This window comes from Onthophagus taurus, chromosome 7 (genome assembly GCF_036711975.1).
Source record: "Onthophagus taurus isolate NC chromosome 7, IU_Otau_3.0, whole genome shotgun sequence".
NCBI classification, from domain to species: Eukaryota; Metazoa; Arthropoda; class Insecta; order Coleoptera; family Scarabaeidae; genus Onthophagus; species Onthophagus taurus.
In genome coordinates, this window is record NC_091972.1 from 16,753,196 (window position 1) to 16,780,924 (window position 27,729).

General features: G+C 33.0%; 1 protein-coding gene across 1 annotated transcript in view; it reads left to right on the forward strand.

Annotated features, from left to right (window-relative positions):
* The window catches only part of LOC111425984 (Dipeptidyl peptidase 10), a 77,436-nt gene that overhangs the window by 6,796 nt on the left and 42,911 nt on the right, over window positions 1-27,729 (forward strand). The window contains exon 2 of the mRNA XM_023060346.2: window positions 4,842-5,278. Within this exon, the coding sequence (XP_022916114.1) occupies window positions 5,249-5,278 (30 nt within the window). The 5' untranslated portion in view covers window positions 4,842-5,248. The remainder of the gene's footprint in view (window positions 1-4,841; window positions 5,279-27,729) is intronic.

A 27,729-nucleotide genomic window follows, 5' to 3' on the forward strand; every position in this document is an offset into this window, starting at 1 on the left:
ATTTCTGCAATTTTTAGCAAGAGACCAAAGTCTAGTTAGAGAAAGAGATTCCGGAAGACCATTGAAAAGATACATGAAAAAGTTAAGACATAAATAAAAGAAGAAAAAGAACTTCGCAGAGATCTTTTCCCCTAGACTGTAATGTCTCATCTACGACAATGAAAATAATCGTTTGAGATGGTTCTGTATTGAGAATTGCTACTTATTAAAGCAAAGGAACGGAAAGTTTTGGACTACTCCAAGAAACTCAGAGTTTGTTGACTAACTCATTTCGCTGGTTCTAGAAGGAATAGGAGGAATATTAGTAGAAATGGTAAAGACTACAAGTTATAGTTGTAGATTATCTCAGAAGAACCGCTAGAGATTCTCAAATACAACGAATTACGACTGACGAAATTCGAAGAAAAATGAAAATAACAACTGTAGTCATAGACGGTGGGTACCGCCAGGGAGGAAGAAGTGTGGATGGTTGAGAATTTCATGGAATGGAGAAATTAGAAAGGAGACAACTGATCGAAAAAATGATACAAGATAGAGAAGAATGACCGATTCTTTTTGGCAGAATTTACTAATTAAAAGTGGAGATGGTACGTGGGCAAAAAGTAATAAAGACAGATGAATATCTTGAAGGGATTTTCCAACCAAATCAGGGTGAAGATATTTTCGACTGAGAGAATCTTACTTAGGAGGAAGGTAAAATTAAACCCAGAAGATTATAGTATATGTATAAACATTACAAATAACAATAACTTAGGTAAATCCTATCCCTTTCCCCTCGCTGCCTCCATCTCCTTCCCGACGCCTTCTCCTCCAGCGGCTGCCTCCAATTCATCACCTCCTCTCTCAGCTCATTACACTCCACCAGCAGATGGTGTAAGGACTCCCAGCCTTCCCCACATAGGCTGCACCCCATCTGCTTATCCTCCATCCAATATCTATTGGCCTTCTCTTCATTGCCACATCTAAACCTTACTTCGGTTTCCGTACTTCGGTAGCCCCTCCATTACAACACTAAACTCACTAAACTATTGTTCAGATTCATAAGATCACAGGTATAATTGAAAAGTATCTGCAAGAAAGAAAAGTTTGTTCCAAGATATTACAAAAAATTTTGTTAGATGTAGCTCAGGGTTTTAATAAGTCAGTTAAAGTCTTATATCTCAAATCAAGCCCTCTCAAACGCTAACTCTCAACTTAAAGCAATTAACGCAGTCCTCTACCTATTATACAGGGTGATTCTCAACCTATACGCATATACTTGAGGATTTATTCCTCACGACAAATAATGGCTAATAGGTGAAAAAAATTGTAGTGAAAGATTTTTGATTTCCTAGATATCCGATACATGCGGCGACATCTAGATAAAGTGCTTCCCGGAAGATGGACAAGTCGAGGTAGTCTATTGGCCTGGCCATGTCGATCGCCCGACCTCAATCCTCTTGTTTTTTTGTTTTGAGATCACTTAAAAAGCATAGTATACGTCACCGAAATTAATACTAAGCAAAGATTGAGAAATCAGATACAAACTGCTGCCGAGACAATCCGCCAACACCCTGGTTTAGGACGCGCTATCACATCATCACCAAAGCGTACAGTCTTTCCTTCTAGAAGTCATCTTACACAGCAGAACTGATACCATCATACTTATTTCATTTTCTACAAAAAAATGTTTACATACATTTGAGTGGGTCGTTTGCTCATGTCATCCTGATTGCAAGAGTTGCTTACACATATGATGCATGGCGAAATTTAGTAACGAGATGAAGAATGACATGTACGGATCACACAATGTTGAGGAAAATGTTAAGAGCATCAAAAAGAATCAGATAAAACTCCGGCGAAAAAACGTCAGGCAGCCTTCCTTTGTTTCGTTGATCTAACGAAAACGTTCGACAAAGTAAAGATAAAAGAATTAGAAGAGGGCAAGTATTACAAAGTACAAAATCACGATTGAGTGCTATGCAGATGATGCCATCCTCTTGGCTGATACTGAGGATGGCATACAGTGGTTATCACAGGCATTTAACATTGCAGCGGAGGAAGTGAATATTGAGGAAGTTAATACTGAGCAAGGATTATAAAATCAGATACTGGTATAAACGGCGCTAGTGGAACATCGTGGATTCAGCGAACCCAATTGTGTATAGAAAATATTGGAAACAACTAGGAACACTTGCTTTAATGTCATTTTAAAATCTTATATGTAATTGATGTGAAAGTAAATTTCATGTATATATAGGAAACTAAAACACTTTTGCTACAATTTTTTTCACCTATTACTCATTATTTGTCATGAGAAATAAATCCCCAAGTGTATGCGTATAAGTTGAGAATAGGATAATTCAGGATATCACTGATATTCCTGAATTGAGGAATGAGCATGTCACGATAGCCACTTTTGCCGATGATACTGTTATAATGACTGTGAGCTACGATTTTCGAAGAAAAATAGCGATATAAATCAAGTGAATAACTTGACCAAGCAATCAAGTTGACACGTACACTGCCGTCTTGGTCAATATGACGGAATCAGTTTTTCGCATTTTACACGCCAGATATTCGGCATCTAATAATTTTGATGACGTAGACTGAGCAAGCCGGCCTAGTAAAAGTGTTGCATAGCGCCAGTTTCTTGCGTACATCCAATTTCGAGACATGTTTTTAGACCACCAACATTCGAACAAAACCAACGTGTCGTCACTTTTCCAGACACTTTTCCACGAATATCTTGACAGGGATGATAATCATTTAAAAATGTTTGTGCAAAAACCTTTGCGCATCACCAAAAAATAAAAATTTTGTCCACACTTGAAATATGTCCCCGGCCCCGAACTTAAAATACATTAAAATCGTTCTGGCAGTGAACGTGTTAAATGAAGCTTAATCTGCTCATATTAATTTTACAAACAACGGGGACTTAAAGTGCGTTGGAAAGCACATGTCAAATACAAGAATTAGATATCAAACATAATAACAAAAACAGAAAGGTTGGCTGTTTGGACGAAACTCGCAAACAAATTCTCAAGCCTATATAGACACGTGGCATCTAGCTATGAGGTTTTGCCAATAAAAGCAGTTTACAAATAATCTAACGATATTAAAGTAAAGTATTAAGAAGCATTATTCTCTTTCTCTCTCTCTCCGTAACATTACACCAGCTGGAGCTGGAGCATTGCTGGTATTGCAGAAATAGTTTTCCATGAATAGCAACTTCTTCATCACATTAATGTCGACGTCATCCAAATCTGCGACAATATGAACCAGATCAGAAGATTCAAGAGGATCCAATCTTTCGAAGTGGTGTAATTTGTGTTAGTACAAGAGCAGAGTATACAGTAATAGTTCTTGTCTCCACCAAATGGTCAGCCTGGTATTGTGAAATGTGGCGGGGATTACGAATAAGAGAGGGCAGTTGTGAGAATATTTGAAGGGGGTTGAAGAGATTTGTTTGGTGGAGACATGGGTGGATATAGCAGGGTGGGAAACAATTTAACACGTTCATCGTCCAGCGTGATGCGGGACCCCCACGGAAATATACCCGGCGACGAACGTGTTATCAGGGACTGCCAGAGTGTTATGAATGGGATTGTCAGTATACAGAGAGAGAAGAAAAAGAGGAAAGAGCGAGTGGTGGAATCATAACCGGTGTCAAAGAAGAGATGGCGTTACCGATGGAAGAGAGCTGAGAGAGAGCGAGAAGTGAATGTGGATGGGTGTAAAGCGGACACAATTACGGTGTATAGCAGAGGTATGGGGGAATTCAACGTAAAATTGAATCCATGACTCATTAATTGTTCTTAGTCCTAACATGATGAGCAGTTTCAGTTTAATGTAATATTAATGATTGACCCGATTGCCTCAGCCGTAAGTGACCTAGGCTTAATTAGTCAAAAGATCTACAACTTCCTCTGATAAAGTCTCTTGCACTACAAGAATTTCAGGAAAATCTATATGCGAAGTTGAGAATATGTTATGATTTAGTAATATTCTGTCATGTTCAATTTTGGCTATTTATCAAGAGATACAGGTGCAATAAATTTTTGTTTGCTGTCTCCATGTGTGGACAATGGGAAATATTTGGCTAAGAAGACATAACTCAACGATCAGCTCGAGGTTGTGATGTTTCTGCTTTTTACAAGGATTAGCTTCCAAGATCTCATTGAACAAAATGTTATTCGTCGAAAATTTTGCACTATCTTGATTTTAAAAGCTTGAGATAAATAAGTATTTAGTTAAATTATGTAACAATTATCTTTTAATTTGATCCACCTGAGTTAATTTTCGCAGATGACAGTTTAATGAGAGAATTAAGTTGTATTTTTATTCCAAATACTTTAGAATTCATGTTTATAAACATCTTTCTAATCTTATGGAAATTAATGAAATGTACTAAAAGATTTATAATCTTGAACCTAAAACTAAGAAAATAAACCCAATCAATATATTTAAGAGTATTTACTTCCCTAGTATTTATGTGTAGCGCTGTAGAACAAAATTGTTTTACGATTAAATAAATTCCTGTATTTATCCCATAAGTACTTGTACTGCATTTATTTGCTAAGAAATAAACTTTCCCGGTAAATTACGAACACTAAATAAGTCTTAATCGAGATGTTTTTATTACAATTTACACCAAAAAAAAAATCTTAGAAGTTATAAATGTCTGGCAAAAAGTATGCTCAAATAAGCTTAAAAGCTTTATGTCCAATTACCCCATTTGACAGTGCCCTATAAATCACTATTATTCCCGGTTTAATATGTCCCCATAAATATATCCTGCCACCATCACACAGACTCCGACTTAAGCTTTCGTTGTCTCTTATTTTTCTTGTCTTTCACAGATAGGAAGTGACGTCAATAACGCTGCCCCCAAAACAAACATAATGAATCACCCCATCTGTGTGCGAATGAGTCGGTCACCGTGGGAGATCGTCGTCTGGTAAATAACGAACGTCGCCTAACTTAATTAAGTTAATAAAGAAAATAATATAAATTAACGAAAGAAAATTTAAGCGAAATCAGATTGAATATGTGCGGGTATTTTGGATTAAAAGTTTCTGCAGAGTCGGTTACTAATAGTGCCCTAAGGCGGTTGCTAGAAAACTGCAAAAAGTACAATGATAAAGAGTGAGATTGATGTTCACTGCGCTGACGAACCGCGGGTTAAAAATCGAAGTCATCGAGATTATCGGGAACACGCCAGCGGCTGCTAACGTAACACCAAAGATTTTGAAGACGACGTGAAAACATGAAGGACCAAGATCACTTCGACGACGAGGTAAGTTCAACAGAAAAGATTTATTGCCTAAATTATAAGTTTTCATGTTGAAATTTAAATTTACCTAATACGCTCCTTATTTTAACAACTTTTAGAAATATAAGTAATTTTTCGTGTACTGAAACTAAATAACATCAAATCTTTATTAAATCGTTTTCGTTATTTTAGCCGTTAAAAGTTTTTTTTCTCCAAACACTTTCTCTAACCGCAAGATATAAATCTCCGAAAAACGGTGCTGTCATATCCATTTCAGTTTCACGGTTGAGTAAAGATTGTTGGGATCTGAAGAAAAATGGGAATGACGTCTTAAGGGGGGAGTTTAGCCACCCCGGAGGGTTTTACCCGATCAGATGAAACCAAGTATAAACAAACAGCCCAACTGCCCTGTCACTTTCGCTATACCTTTCATAACCGATTTTTAGACCACGAAGTAAAGAGAGAAAACAACGACCGTCCTACAAAAGAAAACAAAGACAAACGTTTTGTTCGGCGAGAACTTGAAACCTCTTTATTAAGGGCAACTTCCCTTACATTTTTGTTTTCCTTTTTTCACTTCCTTCCTTCGCGGCCTATAGTTAAACTTCAAAGTGACACAATCAAATTTACAGTTAACGATGTTGGTTTGAAGTTATTTTAAAAATTGATATTACAGGCCTTATTAAACATGCAAAAATAAAATTAGTTAAAACGAATTTAAACGAGTTTATTGATGCAACTCTTCAAAAGATCTAAGATAATTACTATAACCTGACTTTTAAGTGTCCGTAAAGATTGTTTATGAGGAAGCAGTTGTAAAAAACGCGTTAGGACTAACTGAAGTGAGATCGAAATCGATCCAATTAAAATTTTTATAGGAACTAATTCAAGTTATTCAGTTTTATGATCCTTATAAATTTCATATCATTAATTTTAACTTTAGAGAGGTAGTTCATATTTTATAGTTTCATTAATAAACATCTCAAGAATAATATTAATTTGTTACCTCAAGATCTATTTAAATTAAAAAATTTTTCATATAATATTCATTTTACTGGAGAAGTTAAGATTACTTTCATAAAATGTTTGTTAGTATAGCAATAAGAGACGCTTCAAGAAATTTTATTAGTAAAGTTTGTTAGAGTAAGAATTAAGATTAGGTGGTAAAAAAGTTTTTAAGTAATCCTTCGTCGGCGTTTTCTCTGTATATATTAATAAACATTTGATATTTAATTTAGAGAAGGCGATTTCTAAAAGCTTTTAATAAAAAAGTTGCTTTGGAGTACAAATATGCATAAAGAATCATGTCGATTAAGATAACCATTAAGTAAGCGGTTTATTATGTTCTACTTAGCAAATAACACGACTTGAAATAAACTTGAAAACACTCAATCAAGTCGAAATAATTGTATAAATTACGTATCTACTCATGGGACTACAATAAGGAGAGGAAACGGTAAACTGCAATGGCAGAAGAACATGGCAGAAGTCATGTGACAGAATAAATACATATCTGAAATCCTGACATCTCTAAGACTGGGCAACACAAGAGATCTAACATCACCAATAACGCCAAAAAATGGAACGACTACTTTAAGTAGTTATTAACAGATTATAGACCGAACTTCCTAACAGAACAAGAAAATGTAGAAAGTACAACTATATCAAGAATTTCAGGTACTATTAAGAAACTGTCCTAACGGTAAACCAATTCCAGAAGAGTGGAATACAGCTTTTATATCCATCATACATAAAAATGGAGACAGATAGAACTGCGACAATTACAGATTAAAACAAGTACGCTATACACACGACTATAACAGTGACTAACATGCTATATTAAGTATATGATAAGATCCTGACCCACAAAATAGACCTAGAGAACAAAGCTATAGAAAAGCAGAGGAGTGTACAGGATTCCGGACTGGAAGTCAATCAATAATCAAGAACCCACTAAATCAAGTTATGGGAAGCAATCTCAGTATGACCACAATAAAATCAATAAATTTATACCAACAAGCAATAGCTAAAATCAAGATGTGACGTAGAGTGTCGATGGCTTTCACATTACTAAAAACTCAAGCGGGGGTGCTGCCTATCCACAACTTTGTTCAAAATATTCCTAGAGCAAGCAATAAAACAGTGCAAAAGAAAATCCAAAAGTACTGATATTCTGATAAACGACAACATGATCTACACACTATGTTTCGCCGACGGCCAAAATCAGCAAGATATGGAATACATGGCCATGAAGTTCATAGAGGAATACAGTGAATAGCGTTTGGAAGCTGATATACAAAAAAGGGCAGCTACTGCAAATATTTGGCCACAAATAATCAGCTAGGAAATACTACTGTATGTACAATAACATAGAGTAGCGCAGTATTGGTACTTAAAGGAAAAGCGGAGAAAATTCTGAAGGCAACAGAAATGGCGATGAGCGGTATGTAAATCGAAAATGGCTAGGATTAGCAACAACAGAGGATGCTGGGAGTAACACATACCATAATAGACATAATAACAATGAACCAAGTAAGATAGTATGGACATATACCAAGAATGTGGAGGGGAAAACCGAGGATAAGTTAGAGGGAAGGATTTTTGGACGGACAGAGTCGACTGATATTGTAAACACCTACGTTAATACGTACAGTTAGCCCCATAAGTCATTGTATACCAATGGTTTCTAAGATGTGGTCGTATATAATTGCTAATTTCAAGTTAAATTAAAAAAAAGTAAATGAATAATTCTTTAAAATGTATAGCTGTACACTAGGGGGATTTCCTCCTGGCATTGTAAATTACGTGTGACTTCCCGTGCGGCTAACCGTATCTAACCTAAATATTGTAATAAAATTGCATAAAGGAAGTACTTTTACACACCACACAGCTAATATACTTTACAAAAAGTGTTTCTACTATTCAGTATCAGTTCAGGAAATATTTAAAATGCACCACGTACAGATAGTTGAAAGTTGCTAACTCTCCAAGAAGTATTACGATAAGTTCCCCAAAAATAGCCCAACCTTTCAAAATCAAGTTAATGAAATTGTGAGAACAAGAACTGCGAGAAAAGTTTCGCGATGTGTCGGCTAATAAGCTAGTACCGGGAAAGAAACCCTCTATTAACCCGCATAATAGAATCACTGGAGTCCGCAATTTAAATTTTTTTGTATTAACATTTCTTTATATAAAATTCTCGTAATACTATTTGGGTTACTAGCAACCCCAATTACGTTTATAAATCAAAATATAGATAGATTATCATCGATTCGAGTTTCCTTTGAGTTACACAGCAAACTGCTTCTTTTTCTTCTTTTTTGCGAAAGCTTCTTCCACCGCTTAGCGATTTTAACCAATCCGTTGAACTTACTCAAATATCCTAATATACATGCTCTTTCCATCGCTCTCATCCATCGTACTACATCACACTCATCTCGAATATCGCTGCTTCTACTATAATCTATCAGCATTATTATCAGGATTTTCATTTCATTGTGTTTTTTCGTTCGATTAGTTTTTGCTGTTTTCGCCCTTGCTTCCCTCGCATATGTCATCACGCATACCCTATATACATATATTTGATGTTTCGGTCGACATGTACTCATTTACTGTTCATTTTGGTCTACCACTTTTGCTGGTACAGATTTATGTTCAACACTTTATTAAGCCAAGAATTGCGTGACATAATAATGCAGTCAAATCTGTATAATGAGCACAAAGGTACTGCAAATAGACGAAATTAAACAAAAAACTTTATTTGAATCTACTGGTGTAAAACTGTAAAATTGTGTAAGACTAGAGTTACAGAGGGAACTCTAGTCTTACACAATTACAGAACATACAGAGCATATAGAGCCATAAGTGACCATTACCTCTGTAATGCTACGAAGAGATTTTTGAGAATATTGCGTCCCTTACATATAAATGACAATTAGATAACAAAGAGTGAAAAATTTCGAAAAATTGTATAAGATAATAACTTTGATGAAGATATCGCAGTTACGAGTTTTACATTGTAGAAGAAGCTTCTGAACAGATCTTTATACATATAGGTATGGAACTATTCATACGAATAGAAAGGATTTCTAAAAAAACAGATCTTGCTGATAAGTGTTTGGATTTTGGTCCAATGATGATAATGATTTTGTAAATTATGGAAATATTTCGGTTACAAAGTCAAAAGCATAAACAAAGATAAAATGGAAAGCGAAATCTTATACTGTATTCAGAAATATATTGGTGCAGGAACTTCTGGATGAATATTCACTGTTAAAACCACGGTCAGACTGTCAAATGTTGAAAATCATTTACCTTCGTCGACAATGTGCAATATTCTAAGTACAATTTTGCCCTTAACACAATCTCGTACATCGTAATAAGGCGTAATAGTATTTCGTAAAGATATATTTTAGTAGTTACCTTTAGTAGTTATAGCTTTGTTTTTCCATATGATATCCCGTAATCACCCAGATACCTTTACGGCTTTAATCAATTGTAAGCATACTTCTTTATGATATTGTATGTATCTATTGCTAGAGATAGTTACTTCGAAATAGTTAAATAATATGGCCGGTTTTGTGGTCTAGTGTTTAGTGATAGTCATTGATTTTGTTTTTGCTATTGATATTTCCATGGATTTATCTGTTCGCTGGAATAAGGCTTGAATCACGAACGTCTTCTGTTTGGGTGGTGCCGGGATGAAGCCTGCAGGTACCTGTTCGTGTGTGTCTTCTTCCAATATACTGCTAGTTCCATGTCCAAGTGACCAATACATCCAGCAATGGCAACTGTTTTGTAGCTTCCGTTTTCATAGTAAATTTAAATAATGGAGTATTGTCAGTTTAGGTGGTCCAGAAACTCCTGGAGTCGCTCTTTTCCGTAATGCGAGATCACGAAAGTGTCATCCACGTAATTGACCCATAACTTCGGACTTTTCCTTAACGTTACCTTTTCAAACATCTCCATGTAAAATTGGATATCACACAGGTGACAGAGGTGATCTCATGGCTGCTCCTTCGTGTCGATGCAGTACTCCACTAGTCCTGGAACATACTTCGTAAAGCCCTCCGGGTTGTATTTCTGGCGAAGACCATCCACGACATCTTTAACTCCTCTGGTGAATACAGATTCCACGTCGAAACTTACCAGAATATCCTAGGGATCTGACTTCATAGGTACTCCTAGAGTACTCCTGATTGATTCCACAAAATGTGTAGAATCTCTGATATATGATTCCGTTTTACCTGTAAAAGTAGACAGAATCTTAGCAAGGTGTTTTGCTAGCTGATAGATAAGAGAATTTATGGCAATGACAATAGGTTGTAGCGGGATATTCCTCTGCTTTCGCTGCAGGTATTCTATGAATAGCCCCAGATATAGATTTCTTCCTTCGGAACCTTCTTTTGAGCGACTGCATAATTTAAGCCTTTGGCGAGTACTGTAGTTTCCTCTTCTGTTAATGGGACGCTTGATCGGTGGAGTCGTAGTAACGTCTCACTTATTTGCTGCGGATCTTTAAAAGTTTAGTGAATTCTTTCTCGTATCAGTACCTGTTGTGTCTTAATCAAGATCCTACGCTCCGCAGTAAAGTCGATATGGTACTTTACCTTGAGGAAGGTTGGCGTTACTTACTTCTTTCCGCATCTTCGTAGTTTATCTAATACGTAAGTTGTCAAAATCCTTGATTTGTTTGTTAATATCTTTCCCATAAAGGTTGATAATATAAAGCTTTCACGGCCGGTGTTAATTAAACTAAATCTAGAACTAACACTAGAACTAGAAATTTTTGGGTTAAGCCGGTTTTATTGGCAATTCATTGTTCTTCTTCTTGTGGGTGCGGAGGTCCAACAATGCGAACTTCTTAATGTGCTTGTTCCAACTTTTTTGGAATTCACGTTCAGCCTGCTCCATGGTTTTTCTGTCTATTTTTATTATTACTTCTCTTGCCATAGAATTGGAAACTGAGAGGTGGAGTCGTAGTAACCTATCACTTATTTGCTATAGATCTTTAAAAGTTTTCTGTATTCTTTCTCATATCAGTGCCTGTTCTGTCCTAATCAGAGATTACATGCCGCAGCAGTGTCGATATGGTGTTTCACTTTGAGGAAGGTTAGTGTTACCGTCCTCTCTCTGCATCATCGTAGGAAGTTCAATTTACTTAATAGCTTACGTAAGTTGCCAAAATCCATAATTTGTCTATTAATATCCTTACCATAAAGGTTGATAATATAAGTACGAAGGTTGTTAATTAAACTAAAACTAGAACTAACACTAGAACTAGAAACTTTTGGGTTAAGCCGTGTGTATTTTGAACAAGTGTTCAAAATACCGATTTCGGATGCAATCTTGCAACCTTCTTGAGAAACTCTATTTAACTACATATGTTTATTATCTTTTTTTGAAACTGGTACTGTGATAGTAGTCTTCCAGTTTTTGGTTTGTATAGACTAGATGTTTCCCTCCAAATTTTATAAGTTCATTGGTCATATCGTTTAGGCGTGGCACCTTTCTTTTTTTATTTAGGTACAGTCTTCACTTTCTCAAGAATTATGTCCTATTCATGAGATAACAAAGTTTTAATCTTTATTCTTTACAAGATACGTATGCATCGATAAATTACTAAAACGTTCTGAAACTAAAATTGATTGTGTGACAAAGAAAAAACTTTTTTAATAAATTTCTCTACGACAAAAATTCTTGGACATTCCGACTAAATACCGCAGTATCTTTCGAATTTCTCTAACAGAGCGTAATAAAACTGTAAAGAGCGATATTTCATCGAGCCGAGGACATTTCGTTGAGTAATAACTTTGCAGTTTCGGTTCTGGTTGAAGTATACGCGACAACCGTAGCTGGCTTACAGCCAAGCTACCTTAACCTAGACCGGAACAAGGCCCTAAGTGTGTATGTAGGCCACTCGTGTGCATACATTGTGGTCTCGCTCCATTGGGATGTTGCGGTAATTTTCCTCCGTACGCTTGCCCGTGCAAACTTATAGTCTACCGCATCCCGTAGTTATTACGCAAATTTATCGAAAATGGAACCGAGCGAAAATTACTTTTTCAAAATACGACTTTCAGTTTTTATTTAATCGACTTTTTTTTATTATTATTATTTTTATTAGTCAAGAGAGGAAATAAATAACTTTTTATGGATAAAAGATAAATGATTTGTGATCAAATACAACCCTAAAAATGGTTTAATTAATTTTGATAACGTAAGGTTCTAAGAGTTTCAACGTAAGGTATAAAATTCTATAAAATCCTGTGTGTGCCGCCTGAACGGGTTTGCTTTCCTGGTTGTGAACTGAAGTGATTGATGAGCGCCTTTATTAAATGAAACGCCGGGAAATTTTTCTCGGACTAGCGAAGCTTTCAAGATTTATCTCGCGGAAAATTGCAATTAATTATATATGAAAGCGGTTGCTGGCAATTAAGATAAATGTCACTCACTCTTACAGAGAAGTTTACTCATTAGATAAACCAAATAACCCACATTATCCGAATTATTTAAATTTTTATTAAAATTGTTGTTTTCAAACAATATATCCGAGCTCGTTTATCCGAATTTATTTACACTCGTCGGAGTTGCGTCCAATTATTCGCTTAATGGTGCAATAAAGGGGGTTACAAATTGTACCCACGCGATAGCAGAATCGGTCGTCCACTATCGCGAAAAGACAATTAAACGATTTGGAAAACATACACGGGTCAGTGCACGTAATTTACATGCAAATTAAGTTTTTCATTCGTCGGAAGCGGACAAATTACTGTCGCCCGAATTTCCTACTCGAACTTTTGGTTCACTTAAAAAGGCTCTTTACATTCAAGTCAGGAAAATAGTTTGATTAAATTTTATTTTATCTTTTAAATCTAACATAAAACATTCAAAAAACATCAAAGAAATTTTTTTTATTTTCCCCGGAAAAGATTAGGGTGCTCTTAGTAAATTAAATAACTTTTCATAAAATTCTACGTCATCTTAACTACAAATTCAATCGAAAAAATAATTAGCCCTTAACTTTCAGGTCATACTTGTCTCATTTGTCAACCAGTACTGCGACACCAAATAAAATTAATGGAACTCCACTGGAAACTTTGCCATAAACATCAATTAATACAAAATCAGTTTAATGCTGAAACGGCACGGTTCTACAATCGAATGTCAAATATTAATTTATAGAGGTCGTAAATCAATATTAATTACCAAATTGCGAATAATTGCGTATAAATGTGATTGTTTCCAAAATATCACTTAATTGGTTTTGAAACGTAAGTTTTTCCAACTCGCACAATTTTTTCGCCTTGTTTCCGATCATGACGTATAATGCTATCAGCCAATTCTCTTTTATGACACGATAGGAAATCCTAGAATCCTTCAGCAATGTCGTAAAGTTGATAGTTACGCCCGGCGGAGTTATGTTTTACGGTGCCGTACGATCTAAAGTATCCTTACTGATAAATTATACTTTCCGTGTAAGTTTATAAACGATAAAATAAAAATTGTTCATTTAGAAACTACGACAGAAATTTATTTAGTAATAAATTTTATATAACACGAAAAAAAAAACGATGTAATAAACAAGGTTGTTAAAAAAAGATGCAAGATAAAGGATCGTGATGAACTTTGCTCTGCCACCAATCTGCCTTCAATCTTTAAATAAATGACCAACGATATTTGAAAAAGAATTCTTTTTTATGATTATCGTAATTAGAAATAGTTAGTAGGTACCGATAATTCTCGAAGAAATGATTAAAGGAGATAGTTACTCACGCAAAGGAGAGAACAAAGAAGCAACAATCAGAAACTATTTTTCCGATCTATTAAAAATTTTGGAAAAGACAAGAAGGTAACATCGAATATCATAAAGATTAAGGAAGAAGATAAAGATTGACAGAGGATGCGGAAGTTATTAAGAAATAGAAACAACATTTTAAAGAACAACTTCAGATACAAAACTTAATAGAAGATCAATGAAGATTACGGTTGAAAAGGACAGTTGGAAAAGAATTTGTGATAGTGGAAATGGTGAAGAATCCTGATGGAGTTGCTGTCTAAAATTTCTAATAAATTTGGAAGAAAAGAAAGACCAATAGGGATGACTGTTAATAATAATTGCAATTAAAAACAATTTCGGCCTCTCAATTAAAACATAATAATAGTTATTTTATAGTCCGAATACAAAATGATAATTTTAAGTATCGAAAAAAGGAAAGACAACAATACACTCGTTATTCGACTTTGCTACCAGAGAGATACTCCTGCAGGCTGTAGAACACACTTTCAAATCGATAATTTTTTGCTTCATTTTTGAATAATATTGGTGACTCGATGATTTTAATTGATAAGGGCAAATTATTAAATGACTTTTCAAAGTCATATTGCGGACTTTTCTCAAAAAACGCCGTTTTGTGTCGCAATAGCGGAAGGTTGTCGTGTCTCGTATCATATTTATTAACCGTTGACCCCACGAACCTATCTCGATTATTTTTCACGTATACAACGGCTTTTAGAATGTAAATACAAGGGAACGTCAAAATGCCATGGTGCCTAAAGACCATCCTACACGACTCACCAACTTCCCATCCGTAGATCAATCTGATAATTCACTTTTGCGCAACAAACACACGACTCTAATCTGCAGCTCTGGTCCATAAGAGGTTATTATATGCAAGAAATTCATCAACTTTGATATTTTGCTGATTTCCACTTTCCAACCAAAATATAATTATAACTAAGCTAAATCTGGTTATAAATGATATCTTTTTGGTTGATTATAAATAATTTATATGTGAAACGTTTTTCTCCATCTCGTGTAATATTTAGTTAAGGTCGACCTTAGTATTGAAAATCAACAACTTTGATATTTTGGTGATTTGAAACTTCCAACTAACAAACAGTCATAACTAAGCTGAATTTGGTTATAGATTATGTATTTATGGTTCATTATAAACAATTTATTTCTAAAACATTTCTCTCCATCGCTTTTATTTTTTGAGTTATGATTAACTGTTATAACCAAAATCATTAATTTTGGTATTTTCATGATTTACTGCTTCTAACTAATAAACGGCCACAACTAAGTTAAATCTAGTTATGGATTATGTATTTTTGGTTCATTACAAACAATTTATGTGCAAAACATTTTTCTCCGGCATTTTTAGTTTTTGAATTATCATTGATTTTAATAACCAAATTCATCAATTTTGATATTTTGGTGATTTCCACTTTCCAACCAAAATAAAAATGTAACTAAGCTGAATCTGGTTATGAATAAGCTATATGTGATAATAGATTATGTATTTTTTGCTCATTATAAACAATGTATGCATAAAACATTTATCCCCACGCTTTTAGTTTTTGAGTTATCATTGATTTTAATAACCAAATTCCTCAATTTTGATATTTTGGTGATTTCCACTTTCCAACCAGAATATAATTATAACTAAGCTAGATCTGGTTATAAATAATATCTTTTTGGTTGATTATAAATACTTTATATGTGAAACGTTTTTCTCCATCTCGTGTAATATTTAGTTAAGGTCGACTTTAGTATTGAAAATCAACAACTTTGATATTTTGGTGATTTGCAACTTCCAACTAACAAACAGTCATAACTGAGCTGAATCTGGTTATAGATTATGTATTTATGGTTCATTATAAACAATTTATTTCTAAAACATTTCTCTCCATCGCTTTTATTTTTTGAGTTATGATTAACTGTTATAACCAAAATCATTAATTTTGGTATTTTCGTGATTTACAACTTCTAACTAATAAATGGCCACAACTAAGTTAAATCTAGTTATGGATTATGTATTTTTTGGTTCATTACAAACAATTTATGCGCAAAACATTTTTCTCCGTCGCTTTTAGTATTTGAATTATCATTGATTTTGACAACCAAATTCGTTAATTTTCATATTTTGGCGATTTCCACTTTCCAACCAAAATAAAATTGTAAGTAAGCTGGATATGGTTATAAATAAACTATATGTGATAATAAATTATGTATTTTTGGCTCATTATAAACAATGTATGCATAAAACATTTGCCCCCATCGCTTTTAGTTTTTGAGTTATCATTGATTTTAATAACCAAATTCATCAATTTTGATACTTTGGTGATTTCCACTTTTCAACCAGAATATAATTATAACTAAGCTAGATCTGGTTATAAATAATATCTTTTTGGTTGATTATAAATACTTTATATGTGAAACGTTTTTCTCCATCTCGTGTAATATTTAGTTAAGGTCGACTTTAGTATTGAAAATCAACAACTTTGATATTTTGGTGATTTGCAACTTCCAACTAACAAACAGTCATAACTCAGCTGAATTTGGTTATAGATTATGTATTTATGGTTCATTATAAACAATTTATTTCTAAAACATTTCTCTCCATCGCTTTTATTTTTTGAGTTATGATTAACTGTTATAACCAAAATCATTAATTTTGGTATTTTCATAATTTACAACTTCTAACTAATAAACGGCCACAACTAAGTTAAATCTAGTAATGAATTATGTATTTTTGGTTCATTACAAACAATTTATGTGCAAAACATTTTTCTCCGTCACTTTTAGTTTTTGAATTATCATTGATTTTGACAACCAAATTCATTAATTTTCATATTTTGGTGATTTCCACTTTCCAACCAAAATAAAATTGTAACTAAGCTGAATCTGGTTATGAATAAGCTATATGTGATAATAGATTATGTATTTTTGGTTCATTAAAACAATGTATGCATAAAACATTTGCCCCCACCGCTTTTAGTTTTTGAGTTATCATTGATTTTAATAACCAAATTCATCAATTTTGATATTTTGGTGATTTCCACTTTCCAACCAGAATATAATTATAACTAAGCTAGATCTGGTTATAAATAATATCTTTTTGGTTGATTATAAATACTTTATATGTGAAACGTTTTTCTCCATCTCGTGTAATATTTAGTTAAGGTCGACTTTAGTATTGAAAATCAACAACTTTGATATTTTGGTGATTTGCAACTTCCAACTAACAAACAGTCATAACTCAGCTGAATCTGGTTATAGATTATGTATTTATGGTTCATTATAAACAATTTATTTCTAAAACATTTCTCTTCATCGCTTTTATTTTTTGAGTTATGATTAACTGTTATAACCAAAATCATTAATTTTGGTATTTTCGTGATTTACAACTTCTAACTAATAAACGGCCACAACTAAGTTAAATCTAGTTATGGATTATGTATTTTTGCTTCATTACAAACAATTTATGCGCAAAACATTTTTCTCCGTCACTTTTAGTATTTGAATTATCATTGATTTTGACAACCAAATTCATTAATTTTCATATTTTGGTGATTTCCACTTTCCACCCAAAATAAAAATGTAACTAACCTGACTCTAGTTATGAATAAGCTATAGGTGATAATAGATTATGCATTTTTAGCTCATTATAAACAATGTATGCATAAAACATTTATCCCCACGCTTTTAGTTTTTGAGTTATCATTGATTTTAATAACCAAATTCATCAATTTTGATATATTAGTGATTTCCACTTTCCAACCAGAATATAATTATAACTAAGCTAGATCTGGTTATAAATAAAATCTTTTTGGTTGATTATAAATAATTTATATGTATGTGAAACGTTTTTCTCCATCTCGTGTAAAATTTAGTTAAAGTGGACTTTAGTATTGAAAATCAACAACTTTGATATTTTGGTGATTTGCAACTTCCAACTAACAAACAGTCATAACTAAGCTGAATTTGGTTATAGATTATGTATTTATGGTTCATTATAAACAATTTATTTCTAAAACATTTCTCTTCATCGCTTTTATTTTTTGAGTTATGATTAACTGTTATAACCAAAATCATTCATTTTGGTATTTTCATGATTTACAACTTCTAACTAATAAACGGCCACAACTAAGTTAAATCTAGTTATGGATTATGTATTTTTGGTTCATTACAAACAATTTATGTGCAAAACATTTTTCTCCGTCATTTTTAGTTTTTGAATTATCATTGATTTTGACAACCAAATTCATTAATTTTCATATTTTGGTGATTTCCACTTTCCAACCAAATAAAAATGTAACTAAGCTGAATCTGGTTATGAATAAGCTATATGTGATAATAGATTATGTATTTTTGGCTCATTATAAACAATGTATGCATAAAACATTTATCCCCATCGCTTTTAGTTTTTGAGTTATCATTGATTTTAATTACCAAATTCATCAATTTTGATGTTTTGGTGATTTCCACTTTCCAACCAGAATATAATTATAACTAAGCTAGATCTGGTTATAAATGATATCTTTTTGGTTGATTATAAATACTTTATATGTGAAACGTTTTTCTCCATCTCGTGTAATATTTAGTTAAGGTCGACTTTAGTATTGAAAATCAACAACTTTGATATTTTGGTGATTTGCAACTTCCAACTAACAAACAGTCATAACTGAGCTGAATCTGGTTATAGATTATGTATTTATAGTTCATTATAAACAATTTATTTCTAAAACATTTCTCTCTATCGCTTTTATTTTTTGAGTTATGATTAACTGTTATAACCAAAATCATTAATTTTGGTATTTTCGTGATTTACAACTTCTAACTAATAAATGGCCACAACTAAATTAAATCTAGTTATGCATTATGTATTTTTGGTTCATTACAAACAATTTATGTGCAAAACATTTTTCTCCGTCGCTTTTAGTATTTGAATTATCATTGATTTTGATAACCAAATTCATTAATTTTCATATTTTGGTGATTTCCACTTTCCAACCAAAATAAAAATGTAACTAAGCTGAATCTGGTTATGAATAAGCTATATGTGATAATAGATTATGTATTTTTGGCTCATTATAAACAATGTATGCATAAAACATTTATCCCCACGCTTTTAGTTTTTGAGTTATCATTGATTTTAATAACCAAATTCATCAATTTTGATGTTTTGGTGATTTCCACTTTCCAACCAGAATATAATTATAACTAAGCTTGATCTGGTTATAAATGATATCTTTTTGGTTGATTATAAATGATTTATATGTAAAACGTTTTTCTCCATCTCGTGTAATATTTAATTATGGTCGACTTTAGTATCGAAAATCAACAATATTGTTATTTTGGTGATTTGCAACTTCCAACTAACAAACAGTCATAACTAAGCTGAATTTGGTTATAGATTATGTATTTATGGTTCATTATAAACAATTTATTTCTAAAACATTTCTCTCTATCGCTTTTATTTTGTGAGTTATGATTAACTGTTATAACCAAAATCATTAATTTTGGTATTTTCATAATTTACAACTTCTAACTAATAAACGGCCAGAACTAAGTTAAATCTAGTAATGGATTATGTATTTTTGGTTCATTACAAACAATTTATGTGCAAAACAAGCTGAATCTGGTTATGAATAAGCTATATGTGATAATAGATTATGTATTTTTGGTTCATTATAAACAATGTATGCATAAAACATTTGCCCCCATCGCTTTTAGTTTTTGAGTTATCATTGATTTTAATAACCAAATTCATCAAATTTGATATTTTAGTGATTTCCACTTTTCAACCAGAATATAGGTAATTATAACTAAGCTAGATCTGGTTATAAATGATATCTTTTTGGTTGATTATAAATAATTTATATGTGAAACGTCTCGTGTAATATTTAGTTAAGGTCGACTTTAGTATTGAAAATCAACAACTTTGATATTTTGGTGATTTGCAACTTCCAACTAACAAACAGTCATAACTGAGCTGAATCTGGTTATAGATTATGTATTTATGGTTCATTATAAACAATTTATTTCTAAAACATTTCTCTCCATCGCTTTTATTTTTTGAGTTATGATTAACTGTTATAACCAAAATCATTAATTTTGGTATTTTCGTGATTTACAACTTCTAACTAATAAACGGCCACAACTAAGTTAAATCTAGTTATGGATTATGTATTTTTGGTTCATTACAAACAATTTATGTGCAAAACATTTTTCTCCGTCACTTTTAGTTTTTGAATTATCATTAATTTTAATAACCAAATTCATCAATTTTGATATTTTGGTGATTTCCACTTTCCAACCAAAATAAAATTGTAACTAAGCTAAATTTGATTATGAATTATTATGCGGAAAATTCCGTACTTATTGCAGAAAGATTGAGTTATTTAAGTTTGTTCCAAACATCAATATTCAGAAAGTTTGCGTTACTAATTATTTACCGCTTTCTAAAATAGTCTACGTATATTTTGAGGCAAAATAGATTAAAAAGACATTATTGTAATTATAAGTATTCAATGCGAAAAGAAATAAGAATTTTATCATATACAACAAGAAATAAAATTTTATGGTTGAACGTTTTAGCAACTTGGACGAAATTAGAGGTTGTGGGCTTTGCAATATGCAAACTCAGGAAACCTTAGTGATCGAAATTGGATACCGTTTAACCTAAGCGTTTGCATAAAAGCTTTTAGATCTCAGTTTCTAACCTTGTCGTTTCTAATTACAATAGTTTTTGCTAACAAAAAATTAGTTTGTTCTATCTCTATTTTTAAATGAAATGGTCGCTTTAAAATAAAAGTTAAACTAGATCATCTTGGTGTGTTAGTTCTTTTTGTACTTATACCTTGCCAGGTAGAGAAAAGTTTTCTCAGAAATACCGTAAAATCAAGATCGAATATGACCGACCACCCGGTTGAAAGATTTTCATTAATTCAGCACGACCTTCTGCTGCGCTCGCTGCTTGAGTCCCAAGATAGCAATTCCATTAGAGCTCAGTTTCGACGGCGATGTAACAAAAATGAAAAGCACAAAGACAGACTCGAAACGTTCCGCCGAGAACTTGCGCCCTCGAAGAATTAATAACGAAAGATTTGAAGAGTGCACGTTCGAAATTGAATGCTTAAACTCTAAATACTGGTTGACAAACTTTAACGAAGTTTAAATTTCACCGTTGGTAAGTGCATTAGGTTAGGGCTGGTACTTTTTAATTAGTTGAGTAGTGGGTTTTATCCGGAGTAGTTCATTAAGCGAAAAGATTCGAAGAGAAAGAGGAACCTTCGATACGGTCGGTAAATTGGAAAGTATCTGAACCGCAAAATCGGAATCCCGAAACCCACATTATGCATTTTCCGCAAGCGGTGGTAAATCAAGCGAAGTGAATTCTCCCCGAGGCTTTCAACTCTACAAGTTACAGAGCTTTCGTAATCTGGGAGTGCAACAAAAACTCTCTCAAGGGCAAAGTTTGGGAAATAGCTATATTCCCGAGCGATGTATTTCCATCATCTCTGTATTAGTTAGAGTTAGCACCCTATAAAATATAACTTATATAACCAAACAAAAATGAATAATGGGAGGAATATGGTTTATCTATCTAGAGGAAATTTGAAATTTAAAAGAAATTATGTCGGAATGCGTTTATATTCCCATCCAAACAAAATTTGTAATCTCACCCTAACTGTATCGGATTTCAATTTGTGAGGACTCAGTCAAACATTGATTTTTAAATTATTCACCGTGGGTGGTTCTCGCACATTAATCATATAGAAGAAATTTATTACATTTCTTACAAAAAAAAGGTTATTATTCTGTTACTATGTACTTGAAACGCTGGAGTTCTCATCTTATATGCGAACGTTACTCGTCGCTCTATTTCCGTTTTAGTAGCACTTTATACCCGCGTCAAGGAGGTACTGTTCGTCTCGTTCAGTTCGCGAGAACCTCTTAAGGGCACCTGGCGATATTGGACGGTAACTTAATTTAATATTCACGGAAGGCATTTCCGGAAACGCAAATCCTCTCGGCTCTACGATGGCAGGAAGCCTTTTTGCATGCGGATGGCGTCCGGTTAAATTTAAATGGGATTCAATGGCGCGAACAATTCTACTGAAAACGGTCTCCCCAACACTTGGCAATTAGACCATAAATAATGTTCGGAGAAACGTGGTGACAAAGGACTGAGCCTAACAAAATGTTGGATTAAACATTTTTTAACTTTTTAGAGAACCTAATTGTTAAGTACCTGCTACTGACGTAGCACAAAATGATTTTCCTAGAAGTTTTCAGCTGAGTAATTTGCCACCTGTTCAAGTTTACGTAAACTATTAATCAGACCTTCCCATTTCGCGGTTGTCGTTTCTTCAGCGATGAATTTTCAAGTTGTTGACGTAGTTTCGAGTAATTAAAACAGTCTGTTTCAAATTTAAAAATGATCGTAAACCTCAAATACGACTAACTGAAACAAGGGAAACGCGTAAACATGTGTAAAACCGCGCTGGCTTTAACGTTCCTTTCAACCAACAAGTTTACTCGCTTCATTGCTGTTTTAATAACACATAAATCTGGTCGATTGACGCAAAATGTTTAGTACATTGTGTTTTTTTTTTAGTTGGCCGTGTTCTAAAATTATGAAAATCTAAGCGGGATAATTTTATCTCGGCAAAATAACGATTTTGTGGTATATTATAACGTACATCTTGGTTTTATTCGTATAGTTTCGTTGGTAAAACACCTCCAATGCAAATAACAAATATAAACTCGACGGGAGAAAATCATTTAACAAGGTTACTACTCTTCGTTTATTATCTCCCGTAACAGTATAAACTCTGTTTGTGGACTCAATGCTCAGCAATAAACTTGCATCCATATGTATAATAAACAAGGGTATTACTCGAATATCGAAATGACGTGCGTATTTGCTATTGTAATGAATATGTGTTGAACGTAATTTGAAATTTCAAACCACATAATATAACCGGATATTGAACAAAATTTAATAGTGACAGTTAATTTTATGTGACTTTATATTCGTTGCTGCAAAATAATTAGAAAATTAAAAATGATGCATTCGACGATTTGCATTATGCTAAAAACAATTTATTTTGTTTATCATCGAAATAATTTTAAAACAATAAGAGTGAAATATAACGTCGTTCAAATGTATGCTACGATTTTATTTGGTGGCGTAAGTTGTGGCATAAATCCTGCTAAATTTGCTGAGTTTCATTTTGGAAGAAATACGGAACGATAATTTTTCCAGGTTAAAATCCACAGCAAATAAGAAGGTTTTGAGATGCATTTGAAGCTGGTGAATATGTACAACAATTGCTTTTTATCTTAACTTCCTGACAGAGACAAACTCCAATACAAAATTCGCCAAGTTTAAGTCGCAGAAAGGCCAAATTTTCCTGTACACACTCACGAGCGACCACATCATAGAAAAGCTTTTTTAAACAACAAAAGATGTTTGAGGTAGTCAATATTTGTAAATGACGGGAAACATCAAGAATTTTTGCCATGCAATGATGGCAAAATTCCCCAATGATGTTGCGTTTCGCCATATTAGAGGATCATCGCTTTGAAAAATTGCCATAACATGGCTAAAAGAAATTAACATGTTGCACGTGCTCATCAACCCCAATGGAAATTCAGTGAAAATGTTTCGGTTGGAATCGACGTTTATCGGAACCGCTTTGTAACCTCGTTAACTAACTAGTTAATTAGATATCAAGTTACCTATGAAACAAGACTGCAATTGTGGCATTACGATGGTTGTTCTGCACCACATTGAACGAATAGTATTCAAGAGTAGTTATATGACAGCTTTCAAAGCTTTGTTTTGAAGATAACATATTTTATCTTTACCCAATTTCAAAAAACATCGAATTAAATCTGTATTTTTTAAATTTTTTTGGAAAATAAGGTAATCACTCAGAAAGCGTACAATTTGGGATAATGTTTTCCATCTGTTTTGGACAAATTTCTTTTTAACCATATTGTTAACAAGCATCAACTTAAATAGGCGATTTTTAAAATTTTATGTATAATAAATTAGTTACCCAGTGTAGCGATGCTACAAACATTCGCAATGCACCTTCCAAAAATTACAAAATTGTTAATAACCATGTTTTCATTTGTTTTGTGTTGTCTTGCCAAAATTTAGTAAAGAGAGTTCTCTAAAAATATAAGACTTCTCAGTATTGAAAATTGTTTGGTTCCTGTCCATTTTTATTACAGAACACTGATGACAGCTATCACAAGTACAGAGGGCATACAGGGTGCTTCTGTAAGTCGTGGCACAAATTTAATCACTAAAACTAGAGACAAAATGATGACGATTCGAGTAAAAATTTTTGAAGAAAATAATCTAGAATTTGATTTTGTACTTTTAAACTGGTTTTTATTTTATATAGAATTTAAGTCTAACCAGTTTCGGCCTTTGGCCATCTTCAGAGACTGTACAAATAGATTAACATCTCTCATCTTATCATCAATTTACAAACATTTTACTCATTTTACAAACAAGTTTCTTAATATTTCTTTTTGTTTTGTTAAAAAAGATCACATATCAAAGTCGAAATCAGATTTTTAGTTACTAATTTACAAAATTAAAGTTTAAAAAGTTGTAAAATCAAATTAAGGACGAAATGTAGATTTTTTTTTAATGACCCAAAAAAAACACGTTAAAAATAAAAAGAAAGTGCGGAAAAGTGACTAACACTAGATTAACTTCAGTTATAAAACTTCTATTATATGATAACTAACTTCATATTTAAAATGCCAACCTCAATTTTGACATATTTGTAATCTTCACTAAAAATCTTAGTGTTAGTTCTATTTTTAGTGCAATAAAAATATGCAACATAGTGATATCTTATGTTAACTAGCGCTACCTACCGCTGTCGTTTGTAAAATGGATAAGATGAGAGATGTTAATCTATTTGTAGAGTCTCTGGAGATGGCTAAAGGCCGAAATTAGTTATACTTAAATTCTATATAAAATAAAAGACATTAACTTTTAATTTTATACTAACATCTAGAAATGTTTTCTATTGTAGAATTTCTTAGTGTATACAGGGTGATTCATAAGTAATGGGCCAAATTGTAAATGTACGTTCAGGAGGCCAAAATAATAATATTTTCATTAACAATAATGGGTCTTAGTCTGCTCCTTACTGAGATACAGGATGTTAAAGCGAAAAAAATAAAATAGATTTTTGTTAATAGATCAGCTACTTTTCTACATAATGACTCATAGTTGACTTATAGTTTTTGTAAGGGTAAACAATAATGTGTGAGAGGATTTGAGTTAACTCGTAGATGTCGCCACATGCGCCATATGAATTATGAAACGTCAATGAGCTTTTACGTTTAATGAATAGTTTAAAACATTTTATTGTTAAGTAAACTGATTCATTCTTGTCCTAACATAAATCAAAATGCCGAGACATAATCACTTTTCAAACGAAGAAATGAGAGACATGTTATGCGTTTACGCACAAGAACGTTTTTCTGGGCAAGCAGCATCCAGAAAATATCGTGAAATGTACCCTTACAGAAGGCAGCCAAACCGGAAGATATTTCAAAATACTTATAATCGATTGGGTGAAACAGGTTCATTTCGTCCAAAATATCATACAGGACGTCCTAAGATTATCACTCCGCAGCAAGAAGATGAAATTTTGGTAAGAATTGCGCAAAATTCTGAAATAAGCACTCGTCGATTGTCTGCAGCAACTGGAATAAGCCAACCATCCGTGACTAGAATTTTACACAAGGAAAATTTATATCCCTATCATTTTATACCTGTGCAAAATTTACTTCCAACAGATTATCGAATCAGAGTTCAATTTTGTCAGTGGCTAAAAGGAAAATTGAATAATAATCCAACATTCCTAAATAACATTCTTTTCACGGATGAAGCAACCTTTACCAGACGCGGAGTTTTTAATTGGCGAAATAGTCATGCCTGGGAAACCGAAAACCCTCGTTTAAAAAAAGATAGACATTTCCAGCACGAGTTTAAAATAAATGTGTGGTGCGGTGTAATAGGCAATACATTACTGGGCCCAGTTGAATTACCTCCTAATTTAAATGGAGAGTCATATTTAATTTTTTTAAATAATGACTTAGTCGACCTCTTGGGAGATCTTCCATTACAACTAAGAAGAAATATGTGGTTCATGCAAGACGGTGCTCCTCCACATTTTTCACGTGCTGTGCGCGAACATCTGAATGAAACATTCCCTCACCGTTGGATTGGACGTGGTAGTGAATTTCAGTGGCCACCTCGCAGTCCCGATTTTAATCCACTTGATTTTTATGTGTGGGGTTACATGAAATCAATGGTCTATGCTGAACCTACTATAAATACACGAGACGAGTTATGGAATAGAATTCAAGATGCAGCCAATTCAATACGAAATAATCCTGCTACATTTTTTAAAGTCAGACAATCCTTAACCAAACGGTTAAATGCGTGTATAAATGCTGGTGGTGGTCATGTTGAAAACCTTTTGCAGTAGCTCATAATTAAGCTTAAATTTAATTTAACTTCGCACAACATTAACATGTAGGTTTTGATAACAGTTGTCGTAAGTGGTCTTAGTTCAAGTCTGTTCTAATGTTGTATTTCGTTTTATTAACTGGCGTACAATAAATTGTTTTATTACGTAATTTTTTTATGGTTTCAGTTTAATATTGTTATCAATTATCAATTACGGTTAGGTAAATGTCAACATTCCATGCCATGCTTGTGTCTTAACAGATTAATGCTACGTCGACCACCGTGAAATGTAGTGTAGTGAATTAGTAAAATTCAAATATCTCGAAAATCGTTAATATTTTCAAGATCAAAGAAGTATAGCTTTTTTCTACAGAAATGATGGGGCTATCCAAATTAAACAAGTATGTTGTAAAATAATGAGCGATAAAAAATTTGTAGCTGATTTCATCTAATTCATATGGCGCATGTGGCGACATCTACGAGTTAACTCAAATCCTCTCACACATTATTGTTTACCCTTACAAAAACTATAAGTCAACTATGAGTCATTATGTAGAAAAGTAGCTGATCTATTAACAAAAATCTATTTTATTTTTTCGCTTTAACATCCTGTATCTCAGTAAGGAGCAGACTAAGACCCATTATTGTTAATGAAAATATTATTATTTTGGCCTCCTGAACGTACATTTACAATTTGGCCCATTACTTATGAATCACCCTGTATAACAATAAGTCGGTTCTTAGACGTATGATGCAAATCAGACTTGAAATCGTATAACGTGATTGGCACTTAGCTTTATCGTTTAAAGCAAATAGTATTTTAGGTCTTTCGGTATTCTGCATTTTTTCTAAGATAAGTTACACCTTTACCTACCAGACAGAAAATCTCTAAAAATAAAATGTCGCTTAGTGAAATGATGTATAACGCAGTCCAATTGCAACTCTATCAAGATAAACCTACAAAATAATAATTTTGTAAATAATAATAATTGTTTAATTTAATTAAACACAAAATATAGCAAGAAAATCAATCTCGTCACATCTTTCACCGGAGATAATTAATTCTATAATCGATTTAATTAACACAATTTCGGCGAAGGATGCATACGGGTGTGTAAAGAGAGCGATCATTAGCCGTTTTTCCTTAAGTGAGGAAAAACGACTTAATGA